Source organism: Salmo salar, chromosome 19 (genome assembly GCF_965601325.2).
Source record: "Salmo salar chromosome 19, fSalSal1, whole genome shotgun sequence".
Taxonomy (NCBI): domain Eukaryota; kingdom Metazoa; phylum Chordata; class Actinopteri; order Salmoniformes; family Salmonidae; genus Salmo; species Salmo salar.
In genome coordinates, this window is record NC_138309.1 from 52,142,696 (window position 1) to 52,163,846 (window position 21,151).

General features: G+C 44.9%; 1 protein-coding gene across 4 annotated transcripts in view; it reads right to left on the reverse strand.

Moving 5' to 3' along the window:
* LOC106578950 (cGMP-dependent protein kinase 1) overlaps window positions 1–21,151 on the reverse strand; it is a 236,517-nt gene that overhangs the window by 133,292 nt on the left and 82,074 nt on the right. For all 4 annotated transcript variants that reach the window (XM_045702415.2, XM_045702414.2, XM_045702412.2 and 1 more), the window contains exon 3: window positions 222–335. In XM_045702415.2, the coding sequence (XP_045558371.1) occupies window positions 222–335 (114 nt within the window). The remainder of the gene's footprint in view (window positions 1–221; window positions 336–21,151) is intronic.

Consider the following 21,151-nt stretch of genomic DNA (forward strand, 5'->3'; position numbering starts at 1 on the left):
CTGTTGAAAGGCCAGTCATTCTGATTTACTAAGCTTGGATAAGGATAAGTATTTTTGGATTTTATTATCTTCTGAAAATAACAGGTGCAAATGCTTAGTAAATCAGTTTGAGGGAGTATATGGCTGATTGTGGACAGTTATGGCCAAGCTTATAATTTAACTCAACTATGGTGTTCAGTGCATGGGCAACCCACTGCCTCACTTATACTGGTCAAACTTACTCTTGACGGTGGCCGTCCTGGTGCAGTTGTAAAGGATGGCCAGCTCACCAAACACCTTCCCAGGTCCCATGGTGCACAGCTTCATGCTCTCTTTGGTCACCTCCACCTTCCCATCTGCAAGGAAAAATGAAAGAGCAGAGCACACTCTTTAATTTCCCCCGCTGATATACGGCCCGTGAAAGTGAGCATGACAGGCTGTAAATGTGACCGTGCTGCTCAGCACCGCTGTTGCCCAGATTGGGGAGTCGTGGCTAATGCATTAAAATAAAAGTCTAAATTCATTACTTAACCGGCACATGAGCACCGGGTGTAGAGATTACAGTAGAATGGTATGCAGACTACAATAATGGGTTCAGAGGAAAAATAGAACACCAGCTGAAAGGAAAAACAAGGGAAAGGTATTAGCAAAACAGACATTCGTTTTAGATCATTACGAAGCGAATCGATGTGGGGATTGAAAGCATTGCTGGAATGTGAGGGACTAAATGTTGCTGAATGTCCAGCAGAGACCGGCAGGCTCCAAAATCCCCATCTCTGTAGATTGATTCTGACAAACTGGTGATTCACCAAGCAGCAACAGGTCACAGTTTACAGACTGGCACCAGATGAAAGGACTGGCATTCTCTAATCAGAACAGGCTGGCCATTCTCCTGGGCTGGGTTGCCCACAGTGATTGAACTCAAACCTACGAGTGTTTTAACAACGCATTGTTCTAGCTGCTTAAGGTGTAACATGCGTTTACCAAAACACCACGTAGAGAGAATGTTCGCTAAGTGCGTTGTTGGAGCGTTCTTTCGATACTTTCGGATCAGCTTTACCTATTTACATCCTTACATTAGAATTAGAATAACTACACAATACTGACAAATGATCAGCTGCTGGAGAAATTATTATCACTTATGGCTGCAAATACTGAGGCGGCTTAGCCTATAAATCACAGTTGGCACATCGATGCTCACATGTTGTACACATTGTGTTATCCTACAATTGGCTAAATAACTTAATTGATTTAACATGACAGTGATTTCTATGTTTTATATTTTGCCTAATATAGCTATCTTATGATGCAGTCATCTCGGTAAAAAAAAATGATTGTTGCTTTGCTTGTTTGTAACATTGCAAACTTTGTATTTGTATTCAACTATGAAGTTATTGGCGGTCACAGAGAGACAGATAAACGTCTTGATTCTGTATTGAGGGCCAAAAGTCATCTTACGACGCACTTAGCTGTTCTACGAGGGGTCTAAGGCAGTCATTAGATTACGAGCGCTTTCAAGTGTAACGTTAGCAACCATGGTTTTGGGAAACAGCTCAGAGATTTAATGATGGTCATTCGATGGTTCTAGCAATGAACTTCATCTTAAGATGCTTCTGGGAAACCGGGCCCTGGTCCGTTCCCTGAGCAGCAGGGAGGGTTAGATGTAAACCTCTGCCATCCCTCCAGCAGGACAACCAAGACTTAGATGCCTTAAGATTAATATTTCCTTACCTCTACCCTCTCTATCTCTAGTTTTTACACCTTCTTCTTCATTTTTATCTGAATTTCATAATCAGGGCTGCGTTGTGTTCCCTGAACAACATATGTTTGCCAAATAACTGGAGCATTTCCTCCCAAAAACACCTCTGGCCAGGGCAGAGACAAAAAGACAAAACCCTGTTGATCTGGTTTGACGGTACCTGCGGTGTGTTTCACCGACTACAGCTGTGTGGAATTGGTCCAAATGGTGACAGCACCAACAGCCTCTCTTCCATCTAAGCTTTCTGGAGGGGCAATTCTTCGCCAGCACTGTTGGCAGCTCCTTTATCAGCTGGAAAATGAAATATGGACACATATCTACCTCCCTTCAAACTGTTCCGTAAATTCACCCTAAAAAACTAAATGTGAAAATGGACCAAAGGAATATACTGGGGTTTTAAATCAAATCAAATTGTATTTGTCACATGCCTGAATACAACAAGTGTAGACTTTACCGTTGATGTGTTCTGACTTATAAACTTGAAATATCATTAATCAAGTCACTAAGGAAGAGAGGGGAATGCAGAACATTTACATTCTGTCAGAACATGTTATTGTTAGACATTAGGTATCCTATGGAAAGGAGATGGGTACCACAGTCTGGTACAAGTCAAGAGGACAGCCATGAGTTGGGGAGGAGCAAGGAATTTGGGCCGAGGTCAGGTCAGATGAAGTGAGAAAGAACAGACTTCACCAAAGTCCTGTCTAGCAACAGAGGTGTATTAGCTGTCCATATGTGTAAGGAAGAGACTCAGCATAGGAGGAAGGGTTAAATACCAGTACTTGTGTGAGATGTACTCGGCCCCAGTTGCCATACCGAGCGGTGAAAGCTGTAAAAAGTAATAGTCTTCACACACAGAGTGAGTTATCTCGCTGTGTCCTCCCTCCTTCCTTCCTAACACGTTTATCCCTCCCTCCTTCCTTCCCAACATGTCTATTAGATATCCATCATTGCCTGACAGCTTTATCTGTGATGGAGTGACAGCAAAATAAGGGAGAAAAGGGAGGGAGAAAACGGAGGACAATAGGATACAGCGTTTATCTCAGAGTAACGTTATCTCAGAGTCACGTTATCTCAGAGTCAAGTCCATGGAGCATGGTACCAGGGCATCAAGATGCTCTGTATCAGTCATCATTGTATTTCCTGGCTGAAAAGCATGCGATTAATTTACATCTCAGGGGAGGCTGTTTAATTGTTTAATATCCTGAAAGGCCCTGGCATTCATAAATAAGAACAGACACAATCTGCCTCTATTAGATAATAGCCAGACGGACCAGATTGGTCTTTTAATCAAACTGGTCTTCTGTCACTAAATCCTCCTAATAATACACCCTGATGAATGAATCACTGCTACACTAGAGGGGACGACTGGCATAATAACCTCATAGGTATAGAAAGACGTATTTACAATGGGTTCAATAGGTGTTAGTTGTACAGTATTTCTTTAAAAGGAGCTTGTTGAGATCTGTCTCCCTTCTGGAAAAAACACATGATCACATCCTGATAACATGTGACAATGTGAAGCAACATGTGATAACATAAAACTACACGTGACAACATGTGAGCATGTGAGAACATGATATCATGTGAAATGAATGTCAAATAAATGTGACAACATGGGGAAGTGAAATTTCAACATGTGATAACATGACCACATGTGAGCCCAGGTGTTAAATGTAATTCTGAATATTTTACTTTGAAAGGCATAATTGGCATTAACTCAATTTAATCAGTCATGGTCCCCTGCAGGTTTTGTCTACTTCCGGTTTGGTCCAGGGACGTCCCCAAGGATGTTTTTAGGACGTGGTCCCCTGGAGGTATTTGTCTAGTTGTGGTGAAAATACTATACATTTACTACTAGTTACTATATTTTCATAACTAAAGTAAGGTGTTAATGGACAGTATGCTGATTACTTCAGACACACTTGGGATTTGAACTCATAACCTCTTGGGTCCCAGCTACCTCAAGTTCCTACTGCACCACCAGGTTTGTGGACACAACGGAGATTGGTGAGAATACATTTCTCCACTTTGCCTAATGCTGCAGTAAAAATGAAATAAAAATTAACAAACAACCTGAGGCTATTATTTTTATAAAATGACAGTATGCTGCTGTATTCAGATTTCAATTACTGTAAAATCTTGTACTGTGACGACAAGTACTGGCAAGAATGCATTTCTGTACTTTGCTAAAAGCAAAATCAAGTAAATAATTGTCCAATTATCACCACCAATACCAAACTAGCAGTACTCAAGAACACTTGACGTAGAGTGCACATGAACTCTAGGGATTTGAACTTGCTACCTCTTTGTCACGCCTTGACCTTAGAGAGCCATTTTATTTCTTTATTTGGTTAGGTCAGGGTGTGATGTGGGGTGGGCATTCTATGTTGTTTATTTCTTTGTTTTTGGCCGAGTATGGTTCCTAATCAGAGGCAGCTGTCTATCGTTGTCTCTGATTGGGAATCATACTTAGGCAGCCCTTTTCTCACCTGTGATTGTGGGATCTTGTTTTTGTGTAGCTGCCTGTGAGCAGCCCCAGAATGTCATGTTTGTCTCCTGTTTTGGTGAGTTTCATCGTCATTAAAAGATGTGGAATTCCATGCACGCTGCGCCTTGGTTTATTTATGATCGGGAGTTTGAAGATAGCGATTGTGACACTCTTGGTTTGGAGTGTATCACTGTTTCTGTAGTGCCACCAGGTTAACCCTCCCGTCGTCCTCGTATTATGCCTACAACCCGTGTCCCCCGGGTCACCCTGTCCCGTCTTGGCTAAACGCCCACTGGGCACAAGTGTGACAGCGTGTGAACAGCCTTTGCAGATGTATTTCTTACACCTGCAGCACACCATGTGTGTCTTGGAGTCCTTCTTCGGTGGGCAGAGCTGACACCTCTTCCTCTTACTTACTTGCCCCAGCTGGAACAGTGGGCGTGGCAGCAGCCGGGCCAGCGGCCGGGCCAGTGGCGGGCTCCTCGGGTTGTCGACGAGCCGTAGCACTCTGTAGGACTTTGACAAGTGCTGACGCCGCTTCTGTGCGGGGGAGATGCTGCCTTCTTTGGATCAATGGCTTCACAAGTGCCTTTCCCAGCTGCTCCAGGAACACCCTCCTCTTGTTCCGCTTCCGAGGCATCCAGTTAGGCTTGATCTCTCGCCATATGACAAAGGCGTTGTAGGAGGACACGTCAAGGATGTTGTGGAAGATGACCAGGGGCCAGTGGGCAGTCATCCGTCTGCAGCTGTACGTTCCAACCACCTTGTCTAGGTTGTCCACGCCGCCCTTGTTGTAGTCTAGGATGACGGCCGGCTTCCTGTCGTGGCAATCGCTAATGTCGGCCTCTGTGTGCAGCGTGCTCAGAAGTAGCACGTTCTTACTTTTCGTTGCCAGGTTGGACACTAGAGTGGCGGTGGGCGTGAAGGCAAACCTTGAGGACAAGACCTGTCTGCCCTTTGACTCGAGCAGCGCCGGAGGGAGCTCGGCCTTGTTCTTTCGCACCGTGCCGACCATGGTGAGGTTCCTCTCGAGGAGCTGCTGTCTGAGTATGTAGGAGATGAAGAAATAGTCACAGGTGACATTGTGACCACTCAGTCCCTTTGTCAGATCCAGTACAACGTGCATCCCCTGGTTCTTCTCGGGGCCTCCACTGGCCGCCTTACCGGTGTAGACTTGCATCTTCCAAGCGTAGCTGGACTTGGCGTCGCAGGCCACCCACGACTTGATGCCGTATTTCGCTGGCTTGCTGGGAATGTACTGTCAGAAAGGACTGCGGCCTTTTGCGGGAGAACAGATTAGCATCATTACTGGCTCATTGGGGCCAACGTCGTTTATGTTACACGCGCACACATACTACTACTACTACTACTACTACTACTACTACTACTACTACTACTAGCACTACTACTACTACCTCTCTATACACATGTATACGTGTATACACACAGTACCTCTGAACGGGACCAGTTGCTCGTCCACCGTCACGTCAGGCCCTGGGATGTAGAGGGCTGGCAGCCGCTCCTCCCACTGGTCCCAGACCTCTCTTATGGCTGCAAGTTTGTCCGTGGCAACTCTCGTGGGTCTCGACTGGCGGTCGTCGAATCGTAGCAGCCTCGAGTACTTGTGAAAGACCTTGAGCGGCATGGTGGCGCGGAACACGGTCCTGCCACTCTCCACGTCCCATAGGCTGGCCGCGGCCTCACCTCGGGACCTGTAGACGCCCGCTAGGATTTGCAGCCCTACGTAGGCACGCAGGTCGGTGGCGTCGCCGTATTTCCACGCCCCCTGCAGATTTGTCATGTCCACAATTATCCTTTCTATTGCCGGTGTGACAAACAGGTGGAAGGTGGACGCGATGTCACGGGCACGCGACACGGCATAGGCTGTGGGGCCCGGCGTCATTACCGTGCCAGGGGGGCAGATCACACGGGCCTGGTCGCGGCGATAGGCCACAGAGGACCATTTGATTTTGACGTTTTTTTGACAGCAACGCCTCCCTTCCGGCTTGGGCGGCGGCTATTTCTTCCTCTGGCTCTTTCTCTAGGTCTTCCTCTTGGTCTTCCTCCGAAGAGCACGACGGCAACGCGTCGTCGTCCTTGCACTCGGGGTTGTATTCCTCCACGTCTTCATCTTCCGACACGTCCTCCTCCTCTTCGGAATCAGAGTAGTCTTCTTGATGATGGACACTGGAGAAAATCTGTTCTAGGACCTGCGTGGCGGTGAAACGCACGGTCATGGTGGCGGCTTGAGTCCACTCACTGAGCAGCGGGGAAGACCACACTGCACGGACGGGGGTACCGACACCGACAACTTTGTGTGCCGCTGACAATATTAGTAGCCTCTCTACGGCCAGCTTACACGGGCAACGTGAATCGACGAGGCACGTGTTCGCCCCTGTTGCGCCACTGGGCTCCTGTGTGTACTACATGTGGACCACTGGGCTCCCGGGTAGCACGGGGGTCGTGGGATAGCAACTTCATGCGGCGCTGGCTGCCCTCTTGCACACGGAGGGACATGTCCGGGCATGTGTAGCCGTGCCATTCACCCCTGTTGCACCACTTGGCATGTGTAGCCGTGCAGTTCACCCGTGGACCACTGGGCTCCCGGGTAGCATGGGGGTCGTGGGATAGCAACTTCATGTGGCGCTGGCTGGCTGCCCTCTTGCACACACAGCGGGACATGTCTGGGCATGTGTAGCCGTGCTGTTTACCCCTTATGTTGCACCACTGGGCTCCTGTGTGTGTGTGTGTGTGTGTGTGTGTGTGTGTGTGTGTGTGTGTGTGTGTGTGTGTGTGTGTGTGTGCTACATGGACCACTGAACAGCAGGAGGTCTTTACACAGCCTCTCCCTCCCACCGCGGGGAGCCCCACCGCACACAGTACACACAATAACATACACCTTGCTAGTGGGGGCCTCACTCTGACCCGAGCACAGAGGGGACTCCTCGAAAGGCAGGGCCTGGGTCACTCTGACCCCAGGACGGCGAGGGAGCCACACCGCACAAAGTAGACACAATAACATACACCTTGCTAGTGGTCCCTGGGTCACTCTAACCCGAGGACAGCGGGGGACCCCTCGAAACACAGGGCCTGGGTCACTCTGACCCGAGGACGACGGGAGGGTTAATACTAATTGCTTTGAACATACAGTATATTAACACACTCATAAAATAAGGGTATGGTTAGGGTACACTAAAGTGGTGTTTGCTTGGGGTACAACAAGTTCAAAGGTACACTATGAACTCACATGGCTCAGTTCGGTACCTTGAAGACATAATGGGAAATTTTTCTACCCAATATTTTCATCTAAGGTACAATCATCACTGCTCTTTGATCGGTGGGGACAATGTACTGGTGGTGAACATTAGCATATTTGGGGGACGTGGAAACATATGTGCATTTGCTCCAACTGTCAGTGGAGGTCAGTTTAAGTGTTTGATGGTTATTCCTATGCAAATAAAGCACCTCATTTGACACTGTCTGTTAAGCAAATTATTTAAAATAATGTGTCAGTAATAAGCAGCACTGTGAAGTAGTGGTGGGAAACCGAGGCTTTCTGAGGGCTTTGGAGCATTCACAAAATTGTGCTGAAAAACGGTTCATTAATTGGAGTTTCATTATCAGTTCACAATGCTCATTAGTGGCATCTGCTGGTCAGCAATAAATAGCACTGTGTGATTATCAGATGTTCTTTTTCTTTACTGTTTTCATCAAAACTCTGGTGGGCGGTAGGTTGTTGGCTTTAGTAGCTTAGAATCAGTTGGACTACCAGGTTCACATCACATCATGCTTCCATTTTTTGCCTTTTTTTTACTGAATCTATGGCATTATTTAGGATGCTTAAGACAGAAGATTATACTATGCTAAATAAAACAAATGATTTGAACAGTGCAGAAAGTGTGGTTTCACATAAAAACAACTTTCAAAATAGTGTGCCTTCAACAGGATCTGATCTCATACCCTCACGTCTCTGACTACCTGCTAAGCTACACATCAGCTGAAACTGCATGTACAAGATCCTAACTACAGTGCCTTCGGTAAGTATTCAGACCCCTTGACTTTTTTTCACATTTTGTTACATTACAGCCTTATTCTAAAATTGAGTAAATAGATTTTGTTCATCATCAATCTACACAATTTTTTTTGCTAATTTATAAAAATAGAGATAATATCACATTTACATAAGTATTCAGACCCTTTACTAAGTAGTTTGTTGAAGCGCCTTGGGCAGCAATTACAGCCTTGAGTCTTCTTGGGTATGACGCTACAAGCTTGGCACACAAGCTCATCACTCCTGTGTTGTCTTGGCTATGTGCTTAGGGTCATTGTCCTGTTGGAAGGTGAAACTTCGTCCCAGTCGGAGTTCCTGAGCGCTCTGGAGCAGGTTTTCATCAAGGATCTCTCTCTGTACTTGCTCTGTTCATCTTTCCCTCAATCCTGACTCGTCTGACTCGTCACTCCTAACGGTCCCTGCTGCTGAAAAACATCCCCACAGTATGCTGCCACCATCATGCTTCACTGTGGGGATGATGCCAGGTTTCCTCCTGACGTGACTCTTGGCATTCAGGCCAAAGAGTTCAATCTTGGTTTAATCAGACCAGAGACTCTTGTTTCTCATGGTCTGAGAGTCCTTTAGTTGTCTTTTGGCAAACTCCAAGCAGGCTGTCATGTGCCTTTTACTGAGGAGTGGATTCCGTCTAGCCACCCTACCATAAAGGCCTGATTGGTGAAGTGCTGCAGAGATGGTTGTCCTTCTGGAAGGTTCTCCCATCTCCACAGAGGAACTCTAGAGCTCTGTCAGAGTGACCAACTGGTTCTTGGTCATCTCCCTGACCAAGGCCTTTCAACCCTGATTGCTCAGTTTGGCCGGGCGGCCAACTCTAGGAAGAGTCTTGGTGGTTCCAAACATCTTCCATTTAAAAATGGAGGCCACTGTATTCTTGGGGACCTTCATTGCTGCAGAAATATTTTGGTACCCTTCCCCAGATCTGTGACTCGACACAATCCTGTCTCAGAGCTGTATGGACAATTCCTTCGACCTCATGGCTTGGTTTTTTTCTCTGACATGCACTGTCAACTGTGGGACCTTATAGAGACAGGTGTGTGCCTTTCCAAATCATGTCCAATCAATTGAATTTACTACTGGTGCTCCAATCAACTCGTAGAAATGTCTCATGGATGATCAATGGAAACAGGATGCACCTGAGCTCAATTTTAAAGGGTCTGAATACTTATGTACAGTGGATCTTCCTGTAAAAGTTGTGTCATACTGCAGCACACCTTACGGGCTGCTGCAGAATTCTATGGCACGTTACTTAATTGTCAGCCACTGTTGCCATTAATGCCTGTTAGTCTTCAATATTGGCTGTACTACAGAATTTAAAACCTTTTTTGTAAGAACATAATATATGGGATTGATTTGAACAAATTTAGCTTAATTTGATTAATATTATGTTTCTATTCCAAGAAAAACGAAACCCTCAGGCTTTCCGTTGAGAAAATATGGCGACGTACATCATGACAGTCCGGAGTAGGCTACAGTACTAAGAGCACAACATTTCCACACCATAATTGTAGTCTAAGCAACACCGAAATGGAGATTCAGAAAAAATAAAAATGTCATTGATTTATCCAGACCCGTCCCCATGCTTGTCTCAGAGCAGCGCAAAAGGTGCTGAAATAGTTGACCACACGTGGGTAGACTATTGCTTCAAAAGCATAATCAGTGCTCAAACCCCCATTCTGCTGGTCTGGAGCAAGGAAGCAGTTACACAGGGTACCGTACTAAACCACAAATTGCCTCTAAATCCTGCAGCATAATCTCAACTTTTAGTTGAGCAACCACTGGAAATAAGGTATTTCTGTTTTTTATTTTTAATACATTTGCAACATTTAAAAAAACAAACAGTTTTCACTTTGTCGTTATGGGGTATTGTGTGTAGATTGCTGAGGATTTGTTTTATTTCATCAATTTTAAAATAAGGCTGCAATGTAACAAAATGTGGAAAAAGTCAAGGCCTGAGTACTTTAATCAATCAAATTTATTTATAAAGCCCTTTTTACATCAGCCGATGTCACAAAGTGCTACACAGAAACCCAGCCTAAAACAGCAAGCAATGGATGTAGAAGTACGGTGGCAAGGAAAAATTCCCTAGAAAGACAGGAACCTAGGAAGAAACCGAGAGAAGAACCAGGCTCTTCACAAAGGCACTGTATATTTGTAAGTACGGTGTCCAGTAGAGGTCGATGTTTGAAAGCAGCTTGGCATCGAAGAAAGCACAGGAACAACAGTGAAATTAGTGGGATCTCGCATTTTGCAACACAGTTTAAAAAGCACATGATCAAACAAAGCTTCGGACATCATTGATGACGTACTGCAGATGTAGAAGCACGGTGGCTAGGAAAAACTCCCTAGAAAGGCAGGAACCTAGGAAGGAACCTAGAGCGAAACCAGGCCCTTCAAAGGCACTGTATATTTGTAAGTACAGTGTCCAGTAAAGGTCAATGTTTGAAAGCAGCTTGGCATCAAAGAAAGCACCGGAACAACGGTGAAATCAATGGGATCTCGCATTTTGCAACACACAGTTTAAAAAGCAGGTGATTAAACAAAGCTTCGGATGTCATTGATAACGTACTTCTGATAAAGTGATACACGCATCAACACAATGCTTCAAAGTTAGCTGCTTAGCAATCGCAATGCATGCCTCAGAACTCAGGTATCAAACATCACAACAGTGAAGAGGTTATTGTGCATTTTCAGGTAACTTAATGGCATCTTGTTGCCAGAAGTTGCTGTGAATTTGCAATTTCTTAACTGGAGACTACTTGCCAGTAAGTTATTATAAAATGCACATTTACTTACTGGCAAAATGTTGCCTTACAAGACTTTTGCTGCACTAGCAATCTTGCAGGTAACATATTGTGCCTTCACTGACTCTTCTGTTGACAACATGCACGTCACTTGCTGATTGACAGCATACAGTAGTAGCCTATCAGAAGATTGCAGATGTGGCTTATTTGAGCCGTGGCTTTCAGCTAGCTCATTTAGGTCTACCATAAGGGAGACCAGTTAATGTGCTCTGTTCATTGTGACGACCCTCCCACTCTGTCTGACGTATTCTCTCTCTTTGTTCTTGTTTCCTTATTAGGATGCCGGTGGGCAGAGTTGGGAGGGTCGTCAGCTAGATGGGAAACACCTGGGCTCGGGTGTGTCCCAGGATAAAGAGACCTCTTCCACAGTCATTGGGAGACTCTCTCCAGGCAGACATGTTGTTGATGTTGGTTGTAGTATTTTGGTGGCATTTTGGTTATTTGCTTTGGCACCTTTCAACACTCTGCATTATTACATTCAGGTATGCAAAACACTCGCTTACACTACTGATTACACACACCATTGTTAATTGTTCATTTTGTTTAGTTACTTTATTTAATAAATATATATTTTGATACTCGTTGTCTCCCTTTTGATGCGAACTCAGAGCCGGTTCGTAACAAGTGGGGGCTCGTCCGGGATCTTGAACTTGTGTTTGGGAGAAAACGTGGAGTTAATGTTAAATTCTGTAGGTGCTTTTTTTGTGTATTTTGTTGGTTTGGTTGAGTTTGGTGCTCAGTACTGGTTGCCTTTTTTGTTTGGTTTGTGTGCTGCGTGGGAGAGTACATTAGTTAGTTTCCAGGCCCCTGCCCAGCCTGGAAACGCTTGTTCTACTCGCTGTTGGGACATCGGTCTGAGGAGGTGAGTACAATCAGCTGTGTACCTCAGTGGGAGATTTGGATAGGGTAGTGAAACTTACTACCTGGAGCTATAGTCTCTTTCCCCTGATAGGCTTAGTGACGCGTTTCATTTTTGGAATATGTTGGGCATGGTTAATGTTTGTTATTTTTGTGTGGTGTCTGTGGACTGAGCAGTTGTCTCGGGGGCACATCTGTGGCTTGGTGGAATCTGCCAGTGTGCTGGGGGGTTACTTCCTTGCCAGCGGGCTATAGTGCATAATTACCCACCGCAAATCTGCATAAAGACTAGGGTTGAGTTATTGTAGGGTTTGGGGAAGCTCCATATCTCATCTCTCTTTCTGTGGTGCCAGTGTGATTGTCATTTCTCTTGCTGTGGTCTGGTGTGCTCAGCAGAGGGGTTGAGTGAGAATTTTTTTTCTCTCTCTGATTATGGTGTCTAATGTAGACGAGTTAATTTGCTTTCCATCAGAGGAACTGTTAGACTTATGTACTAAAGAACAGCTGTTGAAGGTTGCTGAACACTACAAGGTTGAAATTAGTGATAAATGTCTAAAATTCTATTAGGTTAATATTAAAGGCCAATCTGATGGAGAGTGGTATTCTTGAAGATACCACTGGGGCAGCCTCTGCAGAGGACTCGCCGTCTCCCCGATATGTTACAATGACCGCTCCATCGGTTAGTCCTAGTGGTCTTCTTTTTGAACAGCAGAAAGGGCTGCTTCTGTTACAGCCTGTTGAGGAGTGACGGACTCCATCCTAGCTGGAGGGGTGCTCTCATCTTATCTACGAACATAGACAGGGCTCTAACTCCTCTAGCTCCACAATGAAATAGGGTGCAGGCCAGGCAGCAGGCTGTTAGCCAGCCTGCCAGCTTAGTGGAGTCTGCCACTAGCACAGTCAGCGTAGTCAGCTCAGCTTTCCCCATTGAGACCGTGTCTGTGCCTCGATCTAGGTTGGGCAAAATTAAAAATGGCGGTGTTTGCTTTAGCAATCTCACTAGTATAAAGACCTCCTCCATTCCTGCCATTATTGAAAGAGATTGTGATACCTCACATCTCAAAATTGGGTTACTTAATGTTAGATCCCTCACTTCCAAGGCAGTTATAGTCAATGAACTAATCACTGATAATAATCTTGATGTGATTGGCCTGACTGAAACATGGCTTAAGCCTGATGAATTTACTGTGTTAAATGAGGCCTCACCCCCTGGTTACACTAGTGACCATACCCCCCGTGCATCCGGCAAAGGCGGTGGTGTTGCTAACATTTACGATAGCAAATTTCAATTTACAAAAAAACCCAACAACAACGTTTTCGTCTTTTGAGCTTCTAGTCATGAAATCTATGCAGCCTACACAATCACTTTTTATAGCTACTGTTTACAGGCCTCCTGGGCCATATGCAGTGTTCTCACTGAGTTCCCTGAATTCCTATCGGATCTTGTAGTCATAGCAGATAATATTCTAATTTTTGGTGACTTTAACATTCACATGGAAAAGTCCACAGACCCACTCCAAAAGGCTTTCGGAGCCATCATCGACTCAGTGGGTTTTGTCCAACATGTCTTTGGACCTACTCACTGCCACAGTCATACTCTGGACCTAGTTTTGTCCCATGGAATAAATGTTGTGGATCTTAATGTTTTTCCTCATAATCCTGGATTATCGGACCACTATTTTATTGCGTTTGCAATTGCAACAAATAATCTGCTCAGACCCCAACCAAGGAGCATTAAAAGTCGTGCTATAAATTCTCAGACAACCCAAAGATTCCTTGATGCCCTTCCAGACTCCCTCTGCCTACCCAAGGACGTCAGAGGACAAAAATCAGTTAACCACCTAACCGAGGAACTCAATTTAACCTTGCGCAATACCCTAGATGCAGTTGCACCCCTAAACTAAAAACATTTGTCATAAGAAACTAGCTCCCTGGTATACAGAAAATACACGAGCTCTGAAGCAAGCTTCCAGAAAATTGGAACGGAAATGGCGCCACACCAAACTGGAAGTCTTCCGACTACCTTGGAAAGACGGTACCGTGCAGTATCGAAGAGCCCTCACTGCTGCTCGATCATCCTATTTTTCCAACTTAATTGAGGAAAATAAGAACAATCCGAAATTTCTTTTTGATACTGTCGCAAAGCTAACTAAAAAGCAGCATTCGCAAATGGAGGATGGCTTTCACTTCAGCAGTAATACATTTATGAACTTCTTTGAGGAAAAGATCATGATCATTAGAAAGCAAATTACAGACTCCTCTTTAAATCTGCGTATTCCTCCAAAGCTCCATTGTCCTGAGTCTGCACAACTCTGCCAGGACCTAGGATCAAGGGAGATACTAAAGTGTTTTAGTACTATATCTCTTGACACAATGATGAAAATAATCATGGCCTCTAAACCTTCAAGCTGCATACTGGACCCTATTCCAACTAAACTACTGAAAGAGCTGCTTCCTGTGCTTGGCCCACCTATGTTGAACATAATAAACGGCTCTCTATCCACCAGATGTGTACCAAGCTCACTAAAAGTGGCAGTAATAAAGCCTCTCTTGAAAAAGCCGACTCTTGACCCAGAAATTATAAAAAACTATCGGCCTATATCGAATCTTCCATTCCTCTCAAAAATTTTAGAAAAAGCTGTTGCGCAGCAACTCACTGCCTTCCTGAAGACAAACAATGTATACAAAATGCTTCAGTCTGGTTTTAGACCCCATCATAGCACTGAGACTGCACTTGTGAAGGTGGTAAATGACCTTTTAACCTCTCTAGGGTAGGGGGCAGTATTTGCACGGCCGGATAAAAAAACGTACCCGATTTTAATCTGGTTATTACTACTGCCCAGAAACTAGAATATGCATATAATTGTTTGATTTGGATAGAAAACACCCTAAAGTTTCTAAAACTGTTTGAATGGTGTCTAACAGAACTCATATGGCAGGCAAAAACCTGAAGATTCCTTACAGGAAGTGCCCTCTCTGACCATTTCTTGGCCTTCTACACTCTCTTTATTGAAAACTGAGGATCTGTGCTGTAACGTGACACTTCCGACGGCTCACATAGGCTCTCAGAAGGCGGCAAAACGTTGAATGGTGACTTTGCAGGCCATGGCTGAAAAACAGTAGTGCATTTGGATAATGGTCGATCAGAGAACAATGAGACTGGAGGCGTGTGCACGAGCCGACACCATGTTTTTATTTTTCGTCTTTGGACGAAAACAGGGTTTCCCGGTCGGAATATTATCGCTTTTTTACGAGAAATCGCATAAAAATTGATTTTAAACAGCGGTTGACATGCTTCGAAGTACGGTAATGGAATATTTAGATTTTTTTTTGTCACGAAACGCGTCGGGCGCGTCACCCTTCGTACCCTTCGGATAGTGTCTTGAACGCACAAACAAAACAGAGGATATTTGAACATAACTATGGATTATTTTGAACCAAACCAACATTTGTTATTGAAGTAGAAGTCCTGGGAGTGCATTCTGACGAAGAACAGCAAAGGTAATCCAATTTTTCTTATAGTAAATATGAGTTTGGTGAGGGCCAAACTTGGTGGGTGTCAAAATAGCTAGCCCGTGATGGCGAGCTATGTACTCAGAATATTGCAAAATGTCCTTTTGCCGAAAAGCTATTTTAAAATCGGACATAGCGATTGCATAAAGGAGTTCTGTATCTATAATTCTTAAAATAATTGTTATATTTTTTGTGAACGTTTATTGTGAGTAATTTAGTAAATTCACCGGAAGTTTGCGGTGGGTATGCTAGTTCTGAACGTCACATGCTAATGTAAAAAGCTGGTTTTTGATATAAATATGAACTTGATTGAACAAAACATGCATGTATTGTATAACATAATGTCCTAGGAGTGTCATCTGATGAAGATCATCAAAGGTTAGTGCTGCATTTAGCTGTGGTTTGGGTTTATGTGACATTATATGCTAGCTTGAAAAATGGGTGTCTGATTATTTCTGGCTGGGTACTCTGCTGACATAATCTAATGTTTTGCTTTCGTTGTAAAGCCTTTTTGACGAGAGTCTTGTCTTTAAAATGGTGTAAAATAGTCATGTTTGAGAAATTGAAGTAATAGCATTTCTAAGGTATTTGAATATCGCGCCACGGAATTCCACTGGCTGTTGAGTAGGTGGGACGAAATCGTCCCACATACCCTAGAGGTTAATGACGTCAGACCGAGGCTCTGCATCTGTCCTCGTGCTCCTAGATCTTAGTGCTGCTTTTGATAACATCGATCACCACATTCTTTTGGAGAGATTGGAAACCCAAATTGGTCTACATGGACAAGTTCTGGCCTGGTTTAGATCTTATCTGTCGGAAAGATATCAGTTTGTCTCTGTGTAATTGTAAATTTCGGTGTATCAAGGTTCCGTTTTAGGACCACTATTGTTTTCACTATATATTTTACCTCTTGGGGATGTCATTCGAAAACATAATGTTAAATTTCACTGCTATGCGGACGACACACAGCTGTACATTTCAATGAAACATGGTGAAGCCCCAAAAATGCCCTCGCTAGAAGCCTGTGTTTCAGACATAAAGAAGTGGATGGCTGCAAACTTTCTACTTTTAAACTCGGACAAAACAGATGCTTGTTCTAGGACCCAAGAAACAAAGAGATCTTCTGTTGAATCTGACAATTAATCTGGATGGTTGTACAGTCGTCTCAAATAAAAGTGTGAAGGACCTTGGCGTTACTCTGGACCCTGATCTCTCTTTTGAAGAACATATCAAGACTGTTTCAAGGACAGCTTTTTTCCATCTACGTAACATTGCAAAAATCAGAAACTTTCTGTCCAAAAATGCTTTTGTTACTTCTAGGCTGGACTACTGCAATGCTCTACTTTCCGGCTACCCGGATAAAGCACTAAACAAACTTCAGTTAGTGCTAAATACGGCTGCTAGGATCCTGACTAGAACCAAAAAATTTGATCATATTACTCCAGTGTTAGCCTCCCTACACTGGCTTCCTGTTAAGGCAAGGGCTGATTTCAAGGTTTTACTGCTAACCTACAAAGCATTACATGGGCTTGCTCCTACCTATCTTTCCGATTTGGTCCTGCCGTACATACCTACACGTACGCTACGGTCACAAGACGCAGGCCTCCTAATTGTCCCTAGAATTTCTAAGCAAATGGCTGGAGGTAGGGCTTTCTCCTATAGAGCTAAATTTTTATGGAATGGTCTGCCTACCCATGTGAGACGCAGACTCAGTCTCAACCTTCAAGTCTTTACTGAAGACTTCTCTTCAGTAGGTCCTATGATTAAGTATAGTCTGGCCCAGGAGTGTGAAGGTGAACGGAAAGGCTGGAGCAACGAACCGCCCTTGCTGTCTCTGCCTTGCCGGTTCCCCTCTCTCCACTGGGATTCTCTGCCTCTAACCCTATTACAGGGGCTGAGTCACTGGCTTACTGGTGTTCTTCCATGCCGTCCATGGGAGAGGTGCGTCACTTGAGTGGGTTGAGTCACTGACGTGGTCTTCCTGTCTGGGTTGGCGCCCACCCCCCTTGGGTTGTGCCGTGGCGGAGATCTTTGTGGGATATACTCGGCCTTGTCTTAGGACGGTAAGTTGGTGGTTGGAGACATCCCTCTAGTGGTGTGGGGGCTGTGCTTTGGCAAAGTGGGTGGGGTTATATCCTGCCTGTTTGGCCCTGTCCGGGGGTATCATTGGATGGGGCCACAGTGTCTTCTGATCCCTCCTGTCTCAGCCTCCAGTATTTATGCTGCAGTAGTTTGTGTCGGGGGGCTAGGGTCAGTCTGTTACATCTGGAGTATTTCTCTTGTCTTATCCGGTGTCCTGTGTGAATTTAAATATGCTCTCTCTAATTCTCTTTCTTTCTCTCGGAGGACCTGAGCCCTAGGACCATGGCTCAGGACTACCTGGCATGATGACTCCTTGCTGTCCCCAGTCCACCTGGCCGTGCTGCTGCTCCAGTTTCAACTGTTCTGCCTGCGGCTATGGAACCCTGACCTGTTCACCGGACGTGCTTGTTGCACCCTCGACAACTACTATGATTATTATTTGACCATGCTGGTCATTTATGAACATTTTAACATCTTGACCATGTTCTGTTATAATATCCACCCGGCACAGCCAGAAGAGGACTGGCCACCCCTCATAGCCTGGTTCCTCTCTAGATTTCTTCCTAGGTTTTTGGCCTTTCTAGGGAGTTTTTCCTAGGGAGTTTTTCCTAGCCACAGTGCTTCTTTCACATGCATTGCTTGCTGTTTGGGGTTTTAGGCTGGGTTTCTGTACAGCACTTTGAGATATCAGCTGATGTACAAAGGGCTATATAAATACATTTGATTTGATTTTGATTTGAGCTAGAGCACGATCGTGAGCATGATCGCGAGAAGCTAGAGCACGATCGTGTAAAATCTGAAAAGGAATTGGCTGCTGATCGGTTAAAATATGAAAAGGAATTGGAATTTAAACAGGATATGGAGCGTGTTAAAATCAAGCTGCAACAAGAGCGACTAGAGTTGGTTAGGGAAGGAAAGCTCTCAGGGGAGAGTTTGCTCTGGAAAGGTGCCACAGATTTACCTAGGAGTCGTTCATCTTTAGGTCATGCCCCGGACACATTTGACATTGTTGGGAATTTACGGTTGTTGCCTTAGTTTAATGAAGACCCTGAGACATTCTTTTCGTTGTTTGAGCGTGTTGCTGACGCTAGGAGTTGGCCTGATTCTGACCGCACTTTAATGTTGCAGTGTGCTGACTGGTAAAGCGCAGTACACATATTCAGCTCTTAGTGTAGCCGACAGTGTCAGTTATGATAAGGTTAAAACGGCAGTGTTACAGATTTACGAATTGGTTCCTGAGGCTTACCGCCAACGATTTAGAACTTTAAAAAGGGATGATAAGCAGACTCATGTTGAGTTTGCGCGAGAATTATCTTCACAGTTTAATCGCTGGTGTTCCGCCTCTGCAGTTATGACTTCCCAAGGGCTATGTGAGCTGATTATGTTAGAGCAATTTAAGGACACAATCCCTGATCGAATAGCGACGTACATGAACGAAAAGTAAAGACTGTCGCTGAAGCTGCGGTTTTGGTGGACGAATATGTTTTGACTCAAGTGTTTTTGCAGAACCCCATATTCGGAGTGAGTGGGGGCGTTCGGAGAGATTTAGGCCTTGCTCACCGAGATACTTTGGTTCAAGAGCAGAGTTTTATTCAACTAGGGTTGAGCCTGACGCCCGTGGTAAAGATGACTTTGGTCAAGAGTGTCACTACTGTCAAGGCTCAGGTCATTGGAAAAACGAATGTCCGGTTCTCAGGTCTAGGGGTAAATTCAGTACGTGTGCTAACGTTAAATTTAGGCCTATGGCGTTAGCTGGGCCTGTTCCACATCAGTTCACTGCCGACACATTGTCTCATGCCCAGGGGCATGTGAAAGTCCATATTGATCCAAACTATTTACCTTTCATTACGGAGGGTTTTGTGTCTGTTAGGAAGTAAGAACCTAAGAAACACAGGTGCCTCTGAATCGTTTGTGCTGGAATCTGTGTTACCCTTCTCTGAGACTGATTCAGGGAATAGTGTTGTAATTAGGGGAATAGGGTTGAACACTCTGTCAGTTCCATTACAAACTGATATTGGATTGTAGACTGGTGAAAGGTGAGGTTGTGGGGGTGCGTCCTTCATTGCCTATTGAGGGTATCGACGTTATCCTTGGGGATAACTTGGCTGGTGAGCGTGTGGCCTGTCGTGTTTCCATCTCTAGTGGTTTCCAATAAACCGTCAATTGTAGGGATTCCTGATGAGAGTGCGCAGAGTTTCCCAGCTGTGTTCTCTGCGGGTGCAGTGACGTGGTTTATGAGCCATGGTGACCTGGTCCCTGCTCCGGTAAATGAGAATACCACAAAGACGTCTGTCACTGTTTTCCCTGTTATCCCGTTATCTGTATCCCGCTCCGATCTAATCGATGCGCAACGGACTGACCCCACATTAGAAGAGTTGTGTGACCAAATTGTGCCTGTGGAACAGTTGGGAGATGTCGCACATGGTTATTTTCTCCAAGAGGATGTCCTGATGAGAAAGTGGGAGTCTACAGAGGACGGTAAACCTGTTCGTTTGGCTGATACCGTTACTTCCCTTGGTTCTTGTAATGCTAGGTCTGTGCATGAGGGGGGAGACGACCCTCTCACTCTGTCTGCCGTATTCTCTCGTTGTTCTTGTTTCCTTATTAGGATGCCGGTGGGCAGAGTTGGGAGGGTCGTCAGCTAGATGGGAAACACCTGGGCTCGGGTGTGTCCCAGGATAAAGAGACCTCTTCCACAGTCATTGGGAGACTCTCTCCAGGCAGACATTTTGTTGATGTTGGTTGTAGTATTTTGGTGGCATTTTGGTTATTTGCTTTGGCACCTTTCAACACTCTGCATTATTACATTCAGGTATGCAAAACACTCGCTTACACTACTGATTACACACACCATTGTTAATTGTTCATTTTGTTTAGTTACTTTATTTAATAAATATATATTTTGATAGTACTTGTCTCCACGTTGTCTCCCTTTTGTTGCGAACTCAGAGCCGGTTTGTAACATCAAACATTAAGCTTATACACAGTCAGTTCTGCGGCCTTGTTAAAGGGTGACATAATTGCATGAGGTCAAATCAGCATTTTGTGTCATAAGCGCATCTGTTTAAATGCAATTGCAAGTGAGGCATGCCAAGTTAATTTGCAGGACAGGCCGAAAAGTATCCAAGTGCATTGCAATTGACAGTAAACAGCAAAACACTAATATAGTATCCCATTTCTTCACGTGACATTTTGAAAACGTGTGCCGACTCTTGTCCATGATCACTGATGGGATTCATACTGCATCGATAGCACAGTACTGCCATACCTCTACTGTAGGTGCAAAAACACAGAGCGAGAACACTGACAAGCATCAAGCAGAGTGAGCCATGAACAACCCTGGCAGCAGTCTCAGTGCTCCGTCTGGTTGCACACGAAAAGCAGGCGCCTGAGGAGAGTCTGGAGATGCTTTCACACAGAGGGAGAGACCGCTCAGAGCATCCCACAGCGCTGCACACAGCCCTGCATGAGAGGATCCCCAGAGACATGTCTACCTACTATACGTGGAGAGAGTTCATCTAGGAGCAACCATCGGATCAATGGTCCAGCCACTCATACTGTCAGATATGCTGTACATCTCCCGCTCCTCACTCCCCCTT